We start from the raw sequence: 21,918 nt of genomic DNA on the forward strand, positions 1-21,918 counted from the left end.
CTACAAAAACAGCACATTATCTTACCCCATTCCTAGGATGGTGCGAGTTGTCTGGCGGGCGGTAGTGCTTGGGCTTGGGCGGCGGCACCGGCTTGTACGGCGGGACGGGCGCTCCGCCGCGACCGCTGTAGTCCGCTTGAGATGCCGAGTTGGTGCGCCCACTGTATATACAAAACATTTATAAGGTAAGATGGATTTTATTTGTCAAAAAAAATATTCTTATGAGTTTGGCATAACTAAAAGTGTAACTAATTCTATCCATCTTGCTACATTAACTCTTTTAAAAAACCTACTTTTATCGAAAGACTGCCGCCTCTATAGAATTACGCAGTCTGTGGTATTTGGCGGCATTTATTCGTACTTTCGAATACAGAGGGAGAAAGATACATATCTTAATCAAAGTCGCTCAATCAGAGGATGGCTTTTTTGAACTGGGTACAAATGTGGTTCAGACTGACTCATCTCAAACTTCTCATCCATCATCTCAAACTGTTTGTACCTACTGTTTCCATCGTCGGAAATTACTAAACATAGGCCTCCACACTGATAGCCAAAAGAACCAGTTCTTAGCGTCTTCATCCATCTTTTACCAGCGACCTTTGATACACAAAACTACCTGTACTTAGCATGATCATTAGTAGGCACGTTGGGCAGCGAGGGTCCGCGCGCGTGCATCGGTGTGTGCGGACTGTTGCCGTTCATTGGCGGCGGACGGGAGGACTGGGGGCTTCGGTATTCTGGCGGCCTGGGTGATCAGAAAATTATGTTTGATATGACTTCGTGTCCACATTGCATTTAAACGTTGCTCTGCTTACAATGGTAAACAAGCATTTTGACCCGGAACAGCTGTTTAACTTTTTATTTTCAAAAGTTCTTTGTTGATTTAGAATAGTGTTAAATGAACAGGATTTCGTTCATTATAGATTAAGGGATATCAGCCCCTGAAAGGAATAGCCAAATCCCAAAAGAACGGTTGGAAAAAAACGGTTAACAAGTTATATTGATGCAGTTGCAAGCACATCTTATTCTACGCATATGCACCCACTTTTTATTAAACTTGATCATTTTGAAGACACTTCAACAGCACTACTTTCTTTACCACCGAACACCAACACAACATAATATCACCATATTAACGAAAAACTACATTAGTAATAACATCACCAAAACATCTGCCATTTCAAACTGAATAATACTGGCTGCGTACACGCATTGTACCAAGTAAACTGAAGTTAGCAATATAATAGTTATTGTAAAGACATATCGTCCACTGTGAAGGTAGGAACAAGTTAGTTCTATTGTCCAAAATCTATTGTCAATGGTGCGGTCAGTTGACTGCAACCTTTTTTGGGATTAAGGCAAAGCTTTTGTACTTCTTTTTTTTGCACAGCATGGTGTTTTTGATTTGGAGTTTGTATGTGTAGGTTTTGCACATTGAGTATCTATAGGTAACTTTTGGTGCACATTGTATATCTATAAATAACTTATTTTGTGGCTCATAGTTTCCCTACAATTTTAATTATTTTATCTATACCTTCAAAATCATTGCTTTGTGGAAGACTTCACTTACTTATGTCGTTAAGAAGCCGTCTTCAATAATACATATATGTACCTAAAACCTTCTCCAAAATCTGACAAATTCTATGCTGAAGACCACATAGAAACATCCAGACTGTGGGCACCTCCTGTTTTGAAGTTGGTTAGAGAGGCATTACAGTTTATATAGCTAGGTATGTTTAGTAGGTATAATAATAATGAAATAAACTGACCTGTATCCATTATCTGGACTTCTGTAATCCAGAGAGTTGTGTTCATGCGAGTTGGAGTTTCTCTGTGGGCTCTGCGTCATGTTACTCTGAGACATGGCCGTCGGATTCGGAGGTGGGGGTGGTTCCATTTTACTGCAACAAATATGCAAAAATTTACTCAAATTGTAATTAAATCAATTTGATAGACGGTCCAGTGAATATTCAATTAACTAATAATAGCTTCGGCCCAGTGGTTAAAGCACGTGCCTCTTAAGTAAGAGTGTGCGGGTTCTATTCCAGGCAAGTACAATTAGTGCTAATGTAACTATTCTATGTTATATAATTTGTAATTGTATCTTGGACACCAAAGACTGAGTAAAGGTAATGGAAATCATTTTAAGGAAACCTAGACTTAGTCTGAAATCGACAATCCGCCTTGACCACCGAATAACGCTCATTTCGTCTTTGTCTGAAAGGAAGATAAGAGTCCTGTGCCTTGCAAGGAGCCTTTAAAAAATAACTTAGTTTACGTCCACTTACATGGAAGGAGGTGCAACTTTAAGGTCATCAGGAGCGTTGGGCGGCAGTCGACACGAGCCTACCGCCGAGCCGTTGTTTGACGCGCCGCTGTAGTCGTACGATGAAGTGCCGTCATATGAACTCTGCTATGAATATGAAGGAAACGGTGAAAACAAATTAGAAAAAAGTGTTTTATTTTTAAATGCTATTATTCTAGCCAGTTTTTGTGACTTTATTAACTTCTTTACAGTCATTTACCTACATAATTATTTAGTCACAATCTTACCGGATTAGAAGGATGTCGATGCCTATCCAAGGAGCCTTGTCCCTGACTAGGCTGTATGATCATGCTGGTTGGCCTCGCGGTGTACGTAGCTGCCTCATCACTGCCCCCGTCCTTAGGAGGCCCGAATAGACGCTCTTGAGCACTTGGGCGGTTCCCCTACGAGAAGAAATAGTCGTAGAACTTGCATATAGAATTTTGCATAAGCTGGTTATTACGAGGGATAAGGTCATCGATGTAGAAATGCTGACGCAAGTGGTCTGGCAACACAATTTATCTCTTATATATTTTCCACTTAGGTATCATATTTTAAATTGGACAATAGTTCACTATAATTTAATTTAACATAACCTCCAGTCAGTCAATATTTCAACCTCGACTCGACCAAGATTTGAATCTTACAATTAAGCCGTATACATTTTCAAGTGAGGCTCATCACTTTTGGAAAGTATTTAAAATCTTCCACATAATATCTCCTAAGATTGTTTTTTACCTACTTAAATTGATTGATTATATTGTATACTTACACTCGTGTTATGTCGCATGTTGTGCGGCGGTCGGGCGGGCGGCGGCGCGGGCAGCAGCACGCCGCCCGGCGGCCGGCTCGCCGTGCTGCGCGGGGGCAGCTCTGGTACTGCCGGGACACCACGCCTCATTATAATATTAATCGAGATAGGAAAATGAATCTACTAAGACCTTCGAGGGTATCTAATGAATGATTGAGTAAGTCAACAAAGTTTAAAAGTATTGATAGCTTTATTGGACTAAATTAATAATTTGCAATATGATACATCAAGTGGCTTGGCAAGACTGAAGTTCGGCCACCGTTTAAGCATTGAGGTGTCGACACCACGGGAGACTTGCCATAGGTCAACGTCTACATGACAAGTCAAAGTTGGTGGTCAGGACACCAAGAGTTTTAAAGTGGGCGTGGTTCGTGGACCCCCGGTTTACTGGTGTACACCTGGATGATTTTGTTCTAATCATTGTACAGAAATCATCAATATTGTCGAACTCACCGGTTCCATACAGCGGCGAGTGCGGAGGTGAATGCGTCATAGGATTGCACTGCTGGTAGGGCGGCGCCTCGTTGTTGCCCATGCTGTGGCCCTGGCTGTGGTTCACGCCGTTCGTGGGAGCCCCATTCGTGGTGGCCGAGAAACCATACTTGCTGTCTCCGTAACCGCCTTGCTGTTGGTCGAATTTGATGTTTTAAGTTACTACTATAGATATTATAGGATCAAAAGCATGCTAGTTAAGTAAGAAGTACATGATAATAACGCATTAAGAGTAACGACTTTTTTTGTGAATGATTATGTGTTCAAATAGGTATAGAAAAAGTTTTCTGGATTTCAAATGCATTTACATAGTAAGTGGAGGATTTAAAAAATATAAATTACATATTCTTGGTTCTGAAGAAATTCTCATTTATCCGTGTTGATTTCATGTTCGAAGTATTCTATGATGAAGAATAAACAACACATAAATAGACAAGACAAACATCTACAAACCGTATAAGGAGGTGGCACAGCATCGGTCATATGGTTGATATCGTCATCTCGATCCATGTTGTCTTGTGTCGTGGCTATCGAGGGGTCAGACGAGGACTTGACGAGTCTCGGCGCAGGCGGCGGACTCACTTCCAAGTCACTTTCAGGACTCGACGCGTATGATAGTCTATTCTCAGTACTCGAAGACATTGAGAACAAAAAGTCGTCGGACAATGGCTCTGGCCTCTGTTTCGCCAATTCCCAATTTTCGCGTATTTTCGGTTCGCAGCGTCCGGCAGGGTGGGTTGTGGAATGGGGTGACAAGACAAGACAAATGAATGATTGCATATAACACATTACAGAAACTAAAAACGGGGTTTAGCGTCTGTGAATGATTAATGGTATTTTTGGGGTTTTACACACTTGGTAATCGATATTCAAAATCTCTTGTTGAAACTTAAAAAAATAAAATTAAAACGTGGATCATACATAGGATCAAATCGATGTTAAATGTTTTATATGAGGCTAAATTTTGAATATCGATTTATTAAAACACGAGTGGTATTAACACTGATAAACTTGTGACAAAATTTACAAAAAAAAACACACTGGCAGTAAATCTTGGACTAAAACTAATCATTAAAATAAATAAAATACATACATATTATAAAAATGATATAAGCAAATTAATATAAAGCGATAAAGCAGCCAATATACAGATAATAAGCTAAGAAAATAGTGATGATTACTTGTGCTAAAACTAGAATGGTAACTTTGGTTTACTTTGTTAGTACTAACTCTAAGTCTAAACATACCCTAAATGCTGTTCAGATATCGGTTTACTGATGACAGGAATTACGTCTCTTTCGGCTTCAGATTTACTTTCATTCTCAATTTTATCTATCTCTTCTAACTTTAAAGTTGGAAGAGAAAGATTTCTGTACTTATTCAAAGTTCTTAATGCAGGGCTAGGCAACGTTCGCGCTTCGCTAAACCTCCCCGGATCACCAGGGGGCTTTTCGCTACATTTGCAATTCGGGATCCTACACGTTTGCCTCAACGGTCTGTCTAATGTTTTCAATAACGGCTTCGGATTCTCTTTTTGAAGCCGTGCCTTCCATTCAGGTACTTCGTTTGTCTTTTTTATTTCATTATCGGTTTGGAAAAATGAAGCGGGTCTATATTGATCTGACATTGGCACCACAGAAGAAGGTCTTTGAACATTTTGTAGAGGAGACTTAGTAGTCGTTTCTAAAACGCTGTAAGGTCGAAAACTCTGAGGTGGATAAACATTGCTTTTGTTAAATATCTGTGACAGTTCCGGACTTCCATTCAAAGGAGGTTTCAATTTAGGATTAATCTTCCTTTGGTAATAATTCTGCCTGTCATCGTAAGGGTAACTAGCTAAGGTATGTCTGTTTTTAGTAGGGTAAGTATTTGGCACACTGTAAGCATTGTTAGGCATGCAAGGGGTTAGAGTTTCAGAGTAGTAGTATGGTACTACATGATTTCTGTTAGCGTCATACAGATGGTCGTGATGTTTAGTGCTGGGGTTAAGGTTCAGAGGGGGGAGGTTTTGGGGTGAACTGACGGCACGTTGGGGGGATTGGGGATACATGTTCAAGGGATAGGAGATGGGGTAAAAGGCTGGGTACGGCGAAGGAGGAATTGGGAAGTAAATGTCCGACACCATTTCAACGTGCTACACCGCCGCAAGACAGAACAGAAACGAATTGGTTAATATATAATGTTTATGATCATAGAAATGTTGATACAACTAAATGAAGACACTAGTCGAGTGTGAGTTGTATCTACATTTTAGACATTGATTAAACAAAGTATAAAGATACTAGGAGACATTGAGAGCACATATAATTTACCAAATGCACCAAATTGCCTTTACCAAGCAACCATCTTGAAGCATGATGCGTTTACTGTTGTAATAGACGAAAACGTTAACATTGAGAAATGAAACCCATAGAAAATGGAAAGTTACATAATATAAATAATACGAAATAATGTAATTATAAGTAATAATCAACATCTTATAACAAGTATAATTTTCATTAAAGTTATAATAAGAGTACTGACCTTGGTCTCAGACACCCATAGTTGCTGCTGCTGTGTCCTTTGTATCAAGTCTATGAGCTTACTAAACCAAGTGTTCTGGTTCGCTTCGCTGAGTGTGATAGTGTGAGTGAACACGTGACCCCAAACTCTTTCCATGTGTTGGCACTGTTCTAGAAGTTTCTTCGACGATTTGTGAGCAGACCTGGAGAAAGATTGGTTAACAATTTAGATTTCTTGTTGTGCTAAAAACGATAGTCAACAACGGATAAACAACAAAAATTGTAGTTTTCACTTACTTCATAATTTAAGCCAAGGAGAAAAAATGCGATACTCTCGTTTTCGAAGTCGATTAAAAAATATTTAAAAATGTAGTCTACTTACTTTGGCAACCCAGCCCTCAGCTGTTTAATGATATGTTTGTTATCAGCTTTAAGGAATATCACAATAGGGTAGAACTGGGCGTAGTTGAGTCTGTCCACGGCGTTAGGAGTGATGTCCAGTAAGGCATGCTTGCCTCTCTCCATAATAGTTCTGATGCTGGATAGGCGGATAATACCGGCAGACTTCGTTTTGGTATCTTCTAGAGTACTGTCCATTTCTAAACAAAGTAATAATCATGTCAAAACGACTTTATCTGTAGACATTGGTTATAGTTTTGGTCAAATCCTGATTGAACAGCTAAATTATTGTTTTGGGTAAGTTTACATGTGATGGCTTTACTTCAGTCGCAGTGTAATAAAATAAGGACACAAAATAGATTTTTAGGCGTTAGGCAATAACTCAATCAAATACTAAAACTACAATTATAAAAAAACATGTGAAACTTTATCTATATGGATGACATAATTATGTCAATAAATCTTAGCAAACCCATTTATCCCCCAAAAGAGAAAAAAGCAAAAGGTTTTATATACTTTTTATAGCATAAACTTACTTGGTGAGGAGAATTTATCAGGGCTCTCGGTGAGCAATCGTTCTCTAGCTATATCCGCGACGGCGCCTAATACAATGACTGGTCGAACAAAGCCGGGCTGCTTGAGTACCACGCGCTCGTATGCCGGGAACTTGCTGATGCTGTCTGATAGTACTACCTCGTCCCAGTGTTCCTGTGGGATAAATTATTTTTAGATTAGATATATTGTTTATTAGGGAGAAACCTCCTCAATATGGCTAGTGGTAAGCTAGTAAATTCTCTCGGTTGTAAAAAGGAAAGATTTTGTAGTTGGATAATTCTTTGTCAGAACGAAACGGGAGCTACACTATCCTTAAGTGACATAGAAAACTTAAATATAAGTTCCCCAGGGACGCGACTAAAACTGCGAGAGTCAGCAAAGATTATATTTCGAAGCTATACCTTGCCCAAACTCTTGCTCCGCCGATGCGTAGACCGACGTCTTCTAAAGAAGTTGTGTTTGCCGTCGTTGCCACTCATCTCTTTCTTTGTAGCGTTGAACTGCGCTGTTGCCAGCTCTTCAGCGCGGGCCTTGTTAGGGATTGTGCCTTTTTGGACCTCTTGGTTATTACGACCTGTAGATTAACGTGAATTCATTTACCATTTATTTTTAGAAATGAGCATATACCTTTTTCAAAAAAAAACAATGCCTGCCTCAATCTTTAACATTTAATCCTTACCAATATTATAATCGCGAAAGTAACTCTGTCCATCTGTCTGTCGCACTTTCATATCAATACTCCGGAATTGATTTAAATTAAATTTTAGTACACAAGTAGTATAGAGTGAGTAATGTCATTAGGAACTCATGCGAATGCGATAACTAGTTCTCTCAGGACACAGGTAAAACAGCTATTAAATATTGTGTATCAATACTACGACTTACCTATCCTATAAACCTGCCAAGCCCCCACAGTGCCGTTGTGTAGCGTATCAACCACGTGGAACACGTCGCCGCAGCGAAACGACATCTCGCCGTCCGTCGGCTCCGTGTAGTGGAAATGTGTCTTTATGTGGAACGAGTCGCCCGCTGGAAAACGATAGGTATTCATTTTAATAAGGCAATAGAAAGTTCAAAGGAAGAAATATTGCGCCGACCCCAAATAAAATTGAGAACAGGACAGGAAGAAGAAGAAAGTTCAGAAATCAAAAATATTAGGATGGCCCAGAGCCCTTAACAATGAATTCATTATCATCAACATCAGCCTTTTTATTATCTCACTGAGAATTAGAAGGGTACGATCCTCTTTTTATAAATTATAGGAATGAGCGTTAATCAAAGTTCATTCTAAGATTATTTTAAAGTCTCGATATGTTTTCCTTCAGCTATACTCAACTATTGGTAAACTGAACTTTATTCAGAAAATACTTATAACTTAGAAAAGTTACATAGGCGCCTAACCTGATATCGGAGATACATCATCCTCCTGCCCTTATCCCAATTTCATTTGGGGTCGGCGCAGCATGTTTTCTTCTTCCATACTCCTCTATCTGCCGTCATCTCACAAGTAACATTCTTTCTTACCATATCTACTTTCACACAATCCATCCATCGTTTTTTTGGTCTTCCTCTTCCACTATATCCGTCCACGTTCATACTCATCACCTTCCTCACAACATGACTCTCATTCCTCCGCATCACATGCCCATACCACGACAGCCGGTTTCCACGCAGTTTTTCTGATACCGGCGCCACTTTCAAACTTCCTCTTATATACTCATTCCTCACTCTATCCATTCGCGTAACCCCACACATACCTCTTAACATTCTCATCTCTGCCGCATGCAAATGTCTTTCATTCGTCGCTTTTGTGGGCCATATCGGAGATACATAAGTATGTAAATAATCAAGTACTCACGCATCTGCCCACTAGCCACAGCATTATACTCATCAGGCGAGTGCTGCACAATAAGGTCGATCCTCTCCTGCAGACTGAGCAGGAACAGCACCGCCTCCTCCCGCGTCACGCCCTTCATCTCCATGTCGTTCACCTGTTCCACCGCACAAAACTGACACTCAATGTTCAAGTCGTCCATATACACGAGTTACTTATGCGTAGGTATTATTAGGAATTTTTTGTTTATGAAGACTATCAGACTTTCAATGTTAGAGAATCTTAGGGTAACTGTTATGTGGTCTCTTCGTCATGGTGGTTGAGAAATAGCATCTCGGTAAAGTTAGCTTTTGAAGTATCGAGTATACACCTATCACATATGTGAATTTGCTAGAAGCTATACCTCAGGTCAATACAAAAATGGGTACTTATTATTTTTAAGTATGTGAAATTATTGATTTAGTGCTGATGAGCAGATCTGTTGACACCTAATAGATGCTTTGGAAATCGTATCTTTAGAATTAAAGAAACCACCTACAACATAAGTCAATAAATTAACAGTCAGTGGAAGAACTTAAATAAACACATACCTTAAGTATTTTATCAGCAGGTTGCAAGCCCTGCAACGCAGCAGGACTCGTAGGTTGGACCCCCGACACGAAGACCCCAGACCGGTTGCCGCCGCACAAACGGAGTCCCACAGACCCCTCTTTTTGGAAACTGATCAGCCTTGGCTCACTCCTTTAAAGTAATACACGGTAATGTATCATATGGCCTTGACTTTAAGATAGTGGATCTTCGTAACTTTATATTTGTAATAACATCAGATATGGCCAGTATGGGTTTAAAATAAAATTTGACTCACAGGCCCATCGACGGATTTATGTAAATGTTATTTACATTTGAGCAGTAGTAAAATTGAAATATTTATGACTTACGTTGGTTTATTTCTTTGATTATTCATTGCTTCTTCTTCATAAAGCTGTCTTCTACTACTGTAGTAATCTGTAATGCAATCATATTTTATTTGTTATGTATACTAATACCATAAGACTGAAGAGTGCGTTTGTACGCGCTAAGCGAAACAACCAAACGGACATGAAAAATTCTTTCAGTGTCAGATAGCCCATTTATCGACGAAGGCTGCAGATTTCTATATTATACTTCAATGTCTCTTTTTGTGATTCATCATCATCATCATCCCCCGAGCCTTTTCCCAACTATGTTGGGGTCGGCTTCCAGTCTAACCGGACTCAGCTGAGTACCAGCGCATTACAAGGAGCGACTGCCCTTCTGACCTCTTCAACCCAGTTACCCGGGCAACCCAATACCCTTTGATTAGACCGGTGTCAGATTTACTGGCCTTTTTGTGATTCACTGTTTACTTAGGTATAATCTGGTATCTTCTGTTACAAGATTCCACGTAGGTACCTTCATTCCTCGGCGGTGGCGGTCTAGGCGGCTGATCCAGCTGTTCGTGCGACATCGGGCCTCTTCGTGCATCTCCGCCGCGGACTGGCGCCGCCACATACAAGTTCTGACCACTACTCGAGTACGCGGGCGAAGCTTCTGCAGGACCGTATACGTTGTGTGGACTGGCTTCTGTTAGGAATAAAAATTGAATAACTTAGTCTTTGTCAATAATTCGTAAAACATGTCCTAGTATATTAAATACTAAATTAGTATATTAGTCTATGCCCATGTCATAATACATATGTAACCCGCGTCAGAATATGTAACCCATGTCATAATATGTAACCTATATCTGTCATAATTCATAACCCGTGTCGTTTGTATTCGTAAAAATTCAATTAAGTATTATTTCTTCTGTGAATGGCTGGGCTAGTCTATCAAGTGGTTTAACTATAGGTATACTCATTTCTATGCCTACTGTGGTGGAAAAAATTTCCTAATCTTACAAATCTTCGCGAAGGACACATATTTGCATATATTTCTACAATTATTTACGGTTATTGCATAATTTACATATAGGCATACGTTTAAAAGATTAACGTTCTTCTTGTCTTCAAAATCTTGTACCTCTACAGAAATTGATATAATAGGCTCGTAAAGATCATGTGATATTTCCAAAAGCAACACTCAATTAGTTGTTATCAATAAGGTGTCTAAAAACATGTAATCTATCGCATATTTAAGTTAATTTGATGTTTTTATCTATTTAGAGCCAAGAGTTTATTTACGTTTTTAATTAAAGCTTTTAAAATTCACTTTCAAAAGAATTCGATCAGATACATATAAATATCATACATTTACTTATTCATGTTCACGATTTATGCTAAATGTAAGAAAAAGAGCGCGAAAAAGAGGACCAAAAAAACTGAAAAACGCTTACCAAGACTATTATAATTATTCTGGTAATTTCCATTCGTGACTGTTTCTTCTCTAATCAGTTCTCTTGTCACGACTAAGTTCAAGCGGTCTTTACAAGATTCTATGAGCTTCCTTGCTTCCTTGAGGGTCATAGCATCAGTCACTGGTGTGTTGTTGATCCTGGTCACCATGTCTCCTTCGCACAGACCCTGGCCTCCTTGGTTTAACTGTTCTCTGGCTCGTAACGTCAGCTCTTTGACGTATAGCTTGCATCCTAATACTATTCCAAAATCTGTAAGAGAAACGTAAGTGGTCATTAGGCTAATTCTAGTCAATGAATACGGATCACATTTGATGTGAATGAACTTCAATCCTTCACTGTTTAAATATGAATTTGTTTTATCTCCTAATATAAGCTACTGGAATAATTGAATCAAAGATAATGCAATCTCAAAGAAACACATTTAGTATTGAAAACATATTTTGTATGTAGTATGATATTTTGGTTTGAGGAGCAAGCATCATCATTATCCCAGCTATAGGACGTCCACTGCTGCCTGCATCCAGCGTCTTCCGGCGACCTTTATAAGGAGCAAGTACCTTATTAATGTCCTATAATCATGATGGTGTTACAAAAATAGTCTACGAACCTTCTTTCTTTCCATTCCTACTAAGTGAGAGTTTGATAGTGGTGGGCGCGGTGGGCGGCGGCGCGGGCGCACGTCGCCGCACCACCAGCGACACGGTGGCGCCACTATCGCGCAACACTTGCACCGCACGCGCGTACTCCACATTTTCTAGCGGGACACCGTTTACTGATACTATTCTGTCGTTGACTCTGAAAAGGATACAAGGATATGGTGATTAGTAAGTATAGGATGAAGATGATAATAATGTCACACTGGTTTAAATTAGGACTAAGTACGCTTTGGCTCATTCTAAAGAAGCCTGAGTAGGTGACAAAGCTTGAATTTCAATAGATGCAGATTTAGTATACAGTGAATAAAAACAATACATAATAGGAATACATTTATCTAGCTAGAATAAAGACACGAATTTTAATGAATCAATATTTATTTAGATAGAAACAAAAAGAGACATCAATATTCTTGTGACAGATCTTATTCAATCAAGATAGGCAAAACCAATACTTACTGCAGTTTATCTTCAGCTGGTCCTCCTCTTAACACGTCTGACACTGCAATGGAGGGGTCCCCACTGGCGAAGTGAGGGTTGTCCCTGCCGCCGGAGACGGCGATGCCGAACCCGTAGCCTGGCACCCGGTTGAGACGGACTCGATGCGTCTCCCAACCAGCGCTGCGTTCGGCCGTCTGTAAGGTAAAGTTTGGGGTTAGCTTAATGTTCCAATACAAAGACATGACTTATTATTGATGTTGTTGAGAGAGATGGTACCTTAAGTTGGCGTATTTATTTTAAAAAGTCAACTTTCAAGTTCAACTTTCTGTAAAGACTCGGTAGGAAATTGCGACTAAACATTAATTATCTACCAAAAAATCTGAGAAGATGAAAAATTTTTGAGTACCTAATTCTGGCGATTTTCTTGCAGTTTAGACAGCGAGTTAACAAACCAGAACCGTCCAAAACAAATAACCCTAATATAATTTATGCAATTTAAACACTCTCACGCCTTAAGAGAAAAGGTTGTAATACATTAGAACAACGATGTACTAGATTACAAGGCAAGCCTAGGTTTATGACTAGCAAGATTTATGATTGCCGTTATCCTTAACCTGGTACACCAAGATGAATTGCCTACCGTTCTTAGAACAGTTACTGAGGTAAATATGGTTTACTAGGTAATTAATTTGGTTGTAAACGTAGCTGCTAATTTAGGTAAATTAGACTTGAGAGTATTTGTTTTGATAGAGGGTAATAACAAAGGTCTGTCCGAGCAGTGATTTTAAACTGTTGGCCAAATAAGGTACAATGATTTTGTTAATGTCAAATATAATCGAGTCAAAGCTGTTCAATATGGATAAACATGCGAGAGGTAATATAATTCCTAAACGGTATGCTAATTGCTGGTTAAATAAAGATGTTATTTGAATACCCAGATCCGCCTAGACTTATCGGCCCTGGCCCCGCAAAGAATTCAAATATCCTAAGATATTATATAAAAAAAGATAATATTCATACAGCCTGGTCGTTGATTACCGTTCATATAGAAACTTTGTGCATACACTTGTACCGTATTATGTGCCTCATACATAACTTTATGGACAGAGGAGCCTTGAAGTGTCCAAGCTTATCACGAAACTACTGGCTTGCATATACAATCAGTTTAATTCTACGATTTAATACAGGTTATAAAAAGAAACACGATAATACCTTACACCTGTTCTCATTAATAAGGTGGCAGAGGTTAGCCTATGAAGCCAAACAACGGCAATCGTTTTACTATTGACCACTCACTAATCCCCATTCAAAATACTACGAATTTCTTTATATGAATTACCAGGTGATCCCTAACTGTCTGAAATCCGTATAACATCGTCCAAAAGAAAAAATAGTTAAAAAAACATTAACAGAAAATCAATTAAGAGAAAATCTACATTCAACATTTTGTGGACTTTGAAAGGGAGTAACCTAACGCAGTATACAATCTTTCACCACTATAACTACTTCTTTCAGCGGGCATCCTAATACAATACTATTGAAAACGTATTCGTCACATATAACAAAGTACACAATTTCCCTTCGATTACGAACATTAACCGCTACACTGTAAGAGCTTTTGTTCTCAGTATCAACGTTTTGACAACAATGTTCATTGTTGAGTTATCAATCTGCCGTTTTGCCAACACAAATGCAACTGTTGACATCAATATGCAAGGGGCAACGGGTTCCGCTCTTACTTGGCAAACAGTGTCAGCGACGATGTATCAATAAACATTTTGTAAAAGGATTATTTAGAGCCAACAAATGTGGCGCAACCACTGGATTGTATGGCTATATAAGTTTTAATAGAGTCAATTATAAAGTGTCTCAGAAATAAAATGGAATTAGGTTGAAGGAGGTAATTTGTATGCAAATACCCAGTCAGTGATTCATTCGTCAGCCCCGGTCACTGACGGAGCTAAGAAATTAAACAGTCAATAACTTTTATCAAGGCCTGTATAGTCTTTCTAAGTCTAACAAGTATTGGCTCCTGTGCTGAAAACAAAACGAATAGAATAGATCGCTGAAATTGAACATAAAGACCGTTGGAAGACCACAATACTGACAACAACTACTTAGTATATAGATACAAGCTACACACAAGGAGGAAGCTTGTTCTAACAGAATAAACAGACAAAATTAATGATAGAACTGTTAGTTCTGTTAAGTACCTAGATAAATTTCACAGTCATTAGGCAGTAAGCGCCATGCGGCAACCTACAGCAAACCAGCCGAATGAACATAAACATCAGGCGATTCCCACGCCGTCGGGAGAGGCACTCCTTGATTAACTGCGTGAATTGCGTTGGACTTCACTCACGCTTAGTTCCTTCTTAGGCTCGTCTTACAAAATCTGACTCAAAACTAAATAGATCTACAACTTTAAGTTCTAAATCAGTGTTCTTTCATGCGTATCTTAATCATTTGATCACAAAAGTAATATAGATGATCGCCATGCAAAGATGACTCACTAACTGCAGACCCAGATTGACTGCTACGATCAACAAATTTTAGGGCACTTCTATAGGAAACTTCTTATTTAACATTTTATGGGAAAATTCCAACATCATGCATGCATCGCGATGGAAACATTAAGGCTGGTTATGTAACAAAATTTTCATCATCGAATCATGAACCATGCAAGAGATACTCATCTATAATATCATAATTATGTACAGTATACTTGCAACGTTGAGCTATATTGTAACTGACACTCGGATTACCGTAATTTTGTTTCTTAAGGACCCAACAAAATGCTTCTGCATCGAAGCCTTTATCTGGTATAGGTTTCGCTAAGTCATATACTTCTTTGTTACCACACATAATGAAACGTACATGAATATCATTAATATTCAATTTACAATGAAATAAGTTAATTATTCAATTGGTAACGAACTAACCTTGCTTCCTACGCAAGTCTGTCATAGTTATCTACGCGCGTTTGAGACAAAAAGACCACATTGTAGCTAATGTTATGCCTTCTGTTGGCCTATTTAGACACACTTGAAAAGGCGTTGCCCAATTTCTATACAATGGGCCTGTAACCGTAGCTAACTATGCTGACAAACCTGCGCTAGTCAATAAATCTTTCAAGTATCGAAAGCTTTTAGTACAAAGGAGACAACATTTGAAAAAAAATGCATTCTGAAAGAACTGGTAACAATTCCTCAATATGGGAAAATAAGAAAATAACAAAGACTCGTAAAAACAGCCAAGGGTTTGCGCACCTTCAACAAGTTGCAACAAGTTCAAACTCGATGAGAATCAGCCAAGAACTCAGATCCAGACCTAATTAAATAACAGGTTCACAGGCCCATAGACTCCTGACATTTAGCAACAAAACCGGTCATAAATTTATAAAAAAAATCATAAATAACGTAATTAGTCTAAATACGTGTAGAAATTTAAAATAAAAACGAGGTATTATATTAATTTAAGGACAGTGGGATATACTTACAAAAGGCATAAAAGACAACTAATATACACTACGTCAAATTCGAAACAGCAAAGCTACTATTGGTAAGCATGGAAGTAAATGCTGACTTAAAGAATGCAGAATGTGTTGATAAGAATGTAAATAAAGCGCAACAGAACCAAGCAAATTAAAAGTTATGAGAGGCTATGGGGTCAAATTATGAGATCATCATAAACATGTAACATAAAGATACAAGGCACCTAGTAATATGAAACGATATTATAGAAATAATATTACCTTACTCACTGATGCTCGAATAATATCTTAACATAACTTCATGTCAACGCTTGGAATTAAATGCTTATAAAATAAGTATCATTATTAAGTGCCAGTTATTAGATAACAGTTCCAAAGAGTATTTTATCATTTACTGCCTGCATATTAAAACGAATCGCCATAAAATCTAAACGGCACAGATATAAAATATTTATGGTATTGCAGATTTAAGTTTAAGAGGCAAGGTAGTTGTGGCCAATTGCTTATGATCTCTGAAGCTTTCAAATCTAAGGAATGGCTTAAGTAACCATTAAATGAGTCTCTCTCTGAAAACTCTGAGTTGGGAGGTAAAACTGCAAATTTAATTAATGGGCCCTTAATTTGTTGGCTACCAGTAGAATAAGCCTAAAAGACGAAGCTCTAAGTAGTGTACGTATATCTGGCACGTATCATAATGTTTCCTTAGCTAACTTACGCAAAATAGTATACATCTGAATAAACAGTAGCAACTGTTTTAACTGAGCATGATGAGGCCAATTAAACGAAATTTAAAAACGAAGACTGACTAAACATGGCAATGGATGAAAATATTATTAATTTCCCAATATTTTTAAAAGCTATCGAGAGAGTGTTGTTAATAAAGCTGACACAAGACGAGTCCCAAACTTTTTGCCCATTTACGGAAACTTATACAATGAGCCACATTGAGCAACATTAGGTCAAAGTTGTTGCCTTGTTATTGGTATACCGCTCCTACGCAAAACCAAACAGGTAGATATGAAGCAATAGGAATCACATAAAGTCAAGCCATGGGTACTAATAATACATTAACGTCTAATATATTTATTTTATACGGTGCGTAATATTGCTGAGATTGAGTTTCAACTGCAATTTGAGAAAGGGCGTTCCACGAATTCCGAGCTATCGAGACTGAGATATTATTGTGGACAGACAAAGGGTCATTTGGTTGATGTATGAAGGAAGAATCAAATACACATTTAGAAGATACGGTACATTCAGAAGAATAAGAATTGTGTAAAACTATAAAATGTTATAACGACTTATTACGTCGACGATATGTTAACCGTGGGAGGAGAACTCTTTGGCCGAGAAACATGCGGAATTTGTGTCGAATTTGTAGGAAGACTCTTGTGTCTAAAAGCCCACATTTGACACACATTATATAGCTGTAGAAAACTAGGTAGGTACTTCATACAGGTACCAAGCGAAGCTATTGCAATATCAAAACAAATTCACATGTTTGCAGTTTTGACGGCATATCTGCCAGATTAGTCATCCATTACCTTACTTTATGACATCAACAAAGCTTGACCATACTGTCTAAACAGAAAAATAAACGCTTACAGAGGAAATATCCCGATGGGCAATGACTTATGAGTCATTCTAGCCGGAACTGTTAAAGTGTTGGGTTTATTAGTTAAGAACTTGGCTGTTATTACAACCTGCTTAGTTTCGCGCCCTCTTTAACCTTAGAACGTAACATAGTAATTGCAATAGAGTATTTATTTGTGTACGACTTGATTTCTGCTAATGATGTGTGACCCTTAACCTTACAGTAAGAAAACAAGAGAACTATTACTATACCAGAATTTGGATGCTAATCAGCGATTTTAGAATACGCCTAAACACGAATCGACAATCTGTTAATTCTTCTGTTAATACTTCTATAGGTTTATTTTTTAGTTACATAAATATCTAAAGATCAACTTTGTCAAAGAAAAAGAGTGTCTATGGAGCTTGAAGCCGTTCTCCGTGAGACCTACTCCTTGGAACCGTGTAACTAACTTGACGTTTCGAGAGAGCTTTTATATGCATGATTGAAAAGAATGAGTCTTGAGTTTGAAGATAATGTTAGTAGTGGCGCTATACGTATTTTATTATGCTCCATCTCAAAGCCTCCTAACATGACAACTTTCCCTCGCATCATTTACAAGATTTGTAATACGTTAAATTATTCATTCACAACGTAATGACGATTAGCATGCAGTTGTCAGTCATTATACAAACAATTACGAATGAATTAACACAATTGTTTTGAATAATCACGCATTATTTAAATAGGTAATGAATGATAAGTAAGAGTAAACAATAATTTGGCAGATGTAAATAAAATAAATGCCGAATCTAAAGAAACAAAGCGTTATTGATTTTTAATTAGGTATCTAAATGATGACGTTATGATTGATTCCCAGCGTTTGAAATTTAATTTGACGTTATTTCGAGATATGTACATATTGTACTTGTTAAGGGAATATTGTAGCATCTACCTACTCTATACATTATGGAATGCAAATAAATAATATGAATTTTAGTACCATCTGCAGAATTGTATAAATATTAAGTTTCTCGGAAAATAGCACGGATGACCACGGGGGACAAAATAACTAGTACTTTTTCCTCTGTGGTTGTTGTGTTGTGGGGATGACTATATTTCTGACTAGCGGTATAATCTACGGTTAGTAACTACATACCTACCGTTTATTTGTGCGTTGTAGGGTTTCAATTTAATTCTCTACACATCCAAATTAAAAATGTTGTAAACAACTGATTAGGCACACATAATCAAAAGCATAAAGTAACTACTTTTACATGTATTTTAGCACAAGCAACAGTGTTCTGCCTAAGCGATAAGGTTTCATTGCCACAAATTGCATGCTGCTAACGGAAACACAGACTCTGTTAACAAGATCCTCAAAAATATATTTATCTAGTTCATCAACTATTTTATATAGGTATTTTGTAGGGAAACCTATCAAAAATGTTAGCAGCTTAATTCAAACAAAGAGTAGGTTACTTCACTGAGTACATAATATTATTCTAATGATGAACAGACTTGACACTTAATTAACTATAATAAATAACTGAAGCATAACATTAATTAAGTAAACTCTAATACCTGTAACTTTTCAAATCCAAAGTTATCCAATTTCATGTTGAAGTAATTTAGATTGATGTCGCCTAACTCACTCATACATATGTCACTAAACTTTGTAACAGCCTCAATTTCATTACCACAGTAATTAAAGCACACAACACTATTTTAGTTGAAAAAAAAAAAATTAACTCAGATCAAAGACACAAAAAAATACTTTTAGTTTTTAAATCTGATGCAGAGCTTTTTGAATTTAGAATTTAAATGTTACGCCGAAGGTTGTAGTTGCCGTAGGCGTGCACCGGTGACGGCCGACTCACGCCATATGAGATTACGACGAACAGCCTTACCAAACTCCGAAGGCACTAAATTACAACCAAGTATTAAAATGAACTCTCCGAGACTTAATTTCTGTAACTAGCACTCGTTTTTCCTAACGCGGCTTGTTAAACAACAGTTGAACGTACTGCTACGCCAATTGAGGTTTTGTTTACTTCTATGTTAGTTCAGTTAGTAGGTAAGACCGGTAGCGTGTCCCAACATAGTACGGGAAAGAAAGTATTGACCAAACGTAACAATACACTCTTTAACATGTAGAGAGAGGAGGCTGACAGTCATTTATGTCGATAAGCCTACTTAGGAAGACAATACGGAGCGGAGATTTGACTGTAGTTAGCTACAAAGTGCTCTTTTATGAGGTGCATGAAGGGTATACAGCTTCCGGGTATACAATTTACACTTGTTGTACTTGTACCTACTTAAGCACATTACAAATTATAATTACCTAAATTAAATCTACCTACTTTAAATGCTTATGCCTACCTGCATGCCTAATAAAGTTAATGGTTACCTAAACGATGTTTGCCATGGGAAATTGAAGGTAAGTTTTTGGTTACATGAGGTACCTACTTATTGTGCAGTATGGATCTTTCCTGCAAACCTTTACGAGCCAAAATGCGTGAAGCTTACTGCTGTGACCTGTAACTTGTAAGCAACGGTCATAACCGGCAGCAGAATGGAATGTAACCAAAAAGAACTTTATGTTACCGCCTTATAAAATTCTCTTTATTATACAGATAGGTGCGGATCCATATTAGGTACAGCCCATCACTAAGTAAATATATAATTTGCTAAATATTTGTGCAGTAGAGCTCCAGAAACCGTTTGAACAGCTGACATAGACAATCGGGGACAAGTCCGGGGAAAGCCTCCAACGTACTACTACTGAGGCACAATCCAACGCGTAGAAGTCACATATCGGTACTTTTAATTAAAGCATTTGTACGCATCTCTCATACTTTTGCTCTTAGTTGAAGAAAGTTTAATTTATTATTATGGAGCTTTTGATTTATTGCCGTGGGTATCGAATTCGAAATAATTATAATTCAAGAAATCGTAGAGTAATTCCCTTAATTACTTGAAGAGTATCAAGCTACAGAATAGTTGAAAAAACCTGGCCAATTAAACTTTTCTTCTCAAGCTTTATACATTACCGAAGGCGCTTAGGTAAACTGTAAACTACTATATATAGGTATATCTATGTGCCCAAACATCCCATTACACAAAATGCTACTATTCTAGTGCGTAAATACTTAGTTATGCTTCCAGTCTGCCTTCTCGAAGTGCCGCGGTCCCACACCACACGACAGGTCTCAAATTGAATTCCAGTTACATTTTGTATTTCACAAAGCTGTCGAGTTCACAGTAAAGTGTAGGTATGCGGCCACATCATTATTCACCCAGCGATTCGTATACTAAAGCTACAAAAACCGCAGAACGTCACACGCATCACCGATGAGATGCACCACCTTTATGTAAACGGAATAAGGTTGAGTTTCGCACGAACAGCAGTTGTCACAACAGCTGTTTTAGTTTTGTTTTAGCGCAGAAACAATGGACATTCTATCCACACCGAAGCGGTAACATTATCTGGGTCTTTTCACAACGTTTAGCTTTTAAAACAGGGTTTTAAAGTTCAGTTTAGCTTGACAATGCTCGCAGTATCCTAGAATTGATATTAATACCCCCATTATGATGCGTCGCAGCGCCTATCGGCAATGTGTTATTGAATATCAAGTATAGACATTTGCTATAAAAGCTGATAAGTTTATTTTAGATATCTAAATATGGGTGTTGGTATTCTGTCCGTAAAAGAATATGTTATTTGGTCATTCTTTATATGGGTAAAGTTAATGGAGAATGGACTAAAACAGAAGATAGATGTTTAGCAAGAAAGTGAAGGTTTGTATTATTATTGTTAGACATATTTAACTCAAAACTCAAAAATGTCAGTAAGTAAGCAGTTTTAGATCTTTAAATTGTTGTCATAGTAATTCTTACTGAACTGATCATATCATTCACCCAAATATGTTTGGGTTGGTCTGTAATATAAAAGCATGAAGATGAGTGCTGATCAGTGAACACAATGTCAATTATTATGTTTAGTGAATAAATGTAATAGATAAGTAAGATTATAAAACATATTAAACAAGTCTTGAGAAATTCAGAATATTTATTACATAACGCCATGTTATTAACAAAATTATTGTGTATCCTTATTATGTATTTCACATACATAAATAACTCATTACTACTAAAATACTATAAATATCCCTTGATACTGGATAAGTTAGTTCCTTTAAAATCTAATACTTCATCTGGGTTTGATTTTAATTTTTCTATGATAGCATGTTTATTAAATCTTATATCATTAGCATAGTCTTGCTTCAACATTCTCATTTTATCTATGATCTTGTTCCGAAGAGGTTTTTCCAAATCTGGATTCTGCAACATACTGGCCAGTTCTGTTATCCTATCAGGCAAGTTAACTTCATTTTCAGTATATTCAATTTCTATTGTTTTACTTCTTGTCTGCATCTCGCTGTACCCTTTATTTATTTGTTTACTAATATTTTTCACACAAATAT

At 37.6% G+C, this 21,918-nt stretch overlaps 1 protein-coding gene across 13 annotated transcripts in view; it reads right to left on the bottom strand.

The window, feature by feature from the left end:
- The window catches only part of Pyd (polychaetoid), a 97,425-nt gene that overhangs the window by 7,568 nt on the left and 67,939 nt on the right, over positions 1 to 21,918 (bottom strand). For 8 of the 13 annotated variants that reach the window (XM_049837586.2, XM_049837582.2, XM_064040966.1 and 5 more), the window contains 20 exons: positions 12,384 to 12,559; positions 11,879 to 12,066; positions 11,251 to 11,520; positions 10,329 to 10,499; positions 9,836 to 9,902; positions 9,488 to 9,638; positions 8,922 to 9,072; positions 7,949 to 8,092; positions 7,465 to 7,637; positions 7,045 to 7,216; positions 6,492 to 6,708; positions 6,132 to 6,312; positions 4,062 to 4,286; positions 3,570 to 3,741; positions 3,078 to 3,184; positions 2,554 to 2,709; positions 2,289 to 2,413; positions 1,770 to 1,901; positions 617 to 745; positions 26 to 161 (listed from right to left, as the gene is read on the bottom strand). In XM_049837586.2, coding sequence (XP_049693543.2) covers positions 26 to 161; positions 617 to 745; positions 1,770 to 1,901; positions 2,289 to 2,413; positions 2,554 to 2,709; positions 3,078 to 3,184; positions 3,570 to 3,741; positions 4,062 to 4,286; positions 6,132 to 6,312; positions 6,492 to 6,708; positions 7,045 to 7,216; positions 7,465 to 7,637; positions 7,949 to 8,092; positions 8,922 to 9,072; positions 9,488 to 9,638; positions 9,836 to 9,902; positions 10,329 to 10,499; positions 11,251 to 11,520; positions 11,879 to 12,066; positions 12,384 to 12,559 — 3,243 coding nt within the window. Of the gene's footprint in view, positions 1 to 25; positions 162 to 616; positions 746 to 1,769; positions 1,902 to 2,288; positions 2,414 to 2,553; positions 2,710 to 3,077; positions 3,185 to 3,569; positions 3,742 to 4,061; positions 4,287 to 6,131; positions 6,313 to 6,491; positions 6,709 to 7,044; positions 7,217 to 7,464; positions 7,638 to 7,948; positions 8,093 to 8,921; positions 9,073 to 9,487; positions 9,639 to 9,835; positions 9,903 to 10,328; positions 10,500 to 11,250; positions 11,521 to 11,878; positions 12,067 to 12,383; positions 12,560 to 19,015; positions 19,321 to 21,918 lie in introns of those variants that run through there. The other 5 variants (XM_049837592.2, XM_049837585.2, XM_049837584.2 and 2 more) reach the window with 5 other exon arrangements.

The sequence above is a fragment of the Helicoverpa armigera genome, chromosome 23, assembly GCF_030705265.1.
Source record: "Helicoverpa armigera isolate CAAS_96S chromosome 23, ASM3070526v1, whole genome shotgun sequence".
Lineage (NCBI taxonomy): Eukaryota > Metazoa > Arthropoda > Insecta > Lepidoptera > Noctuidae > Helicoverpa > Helicoverpa armigera.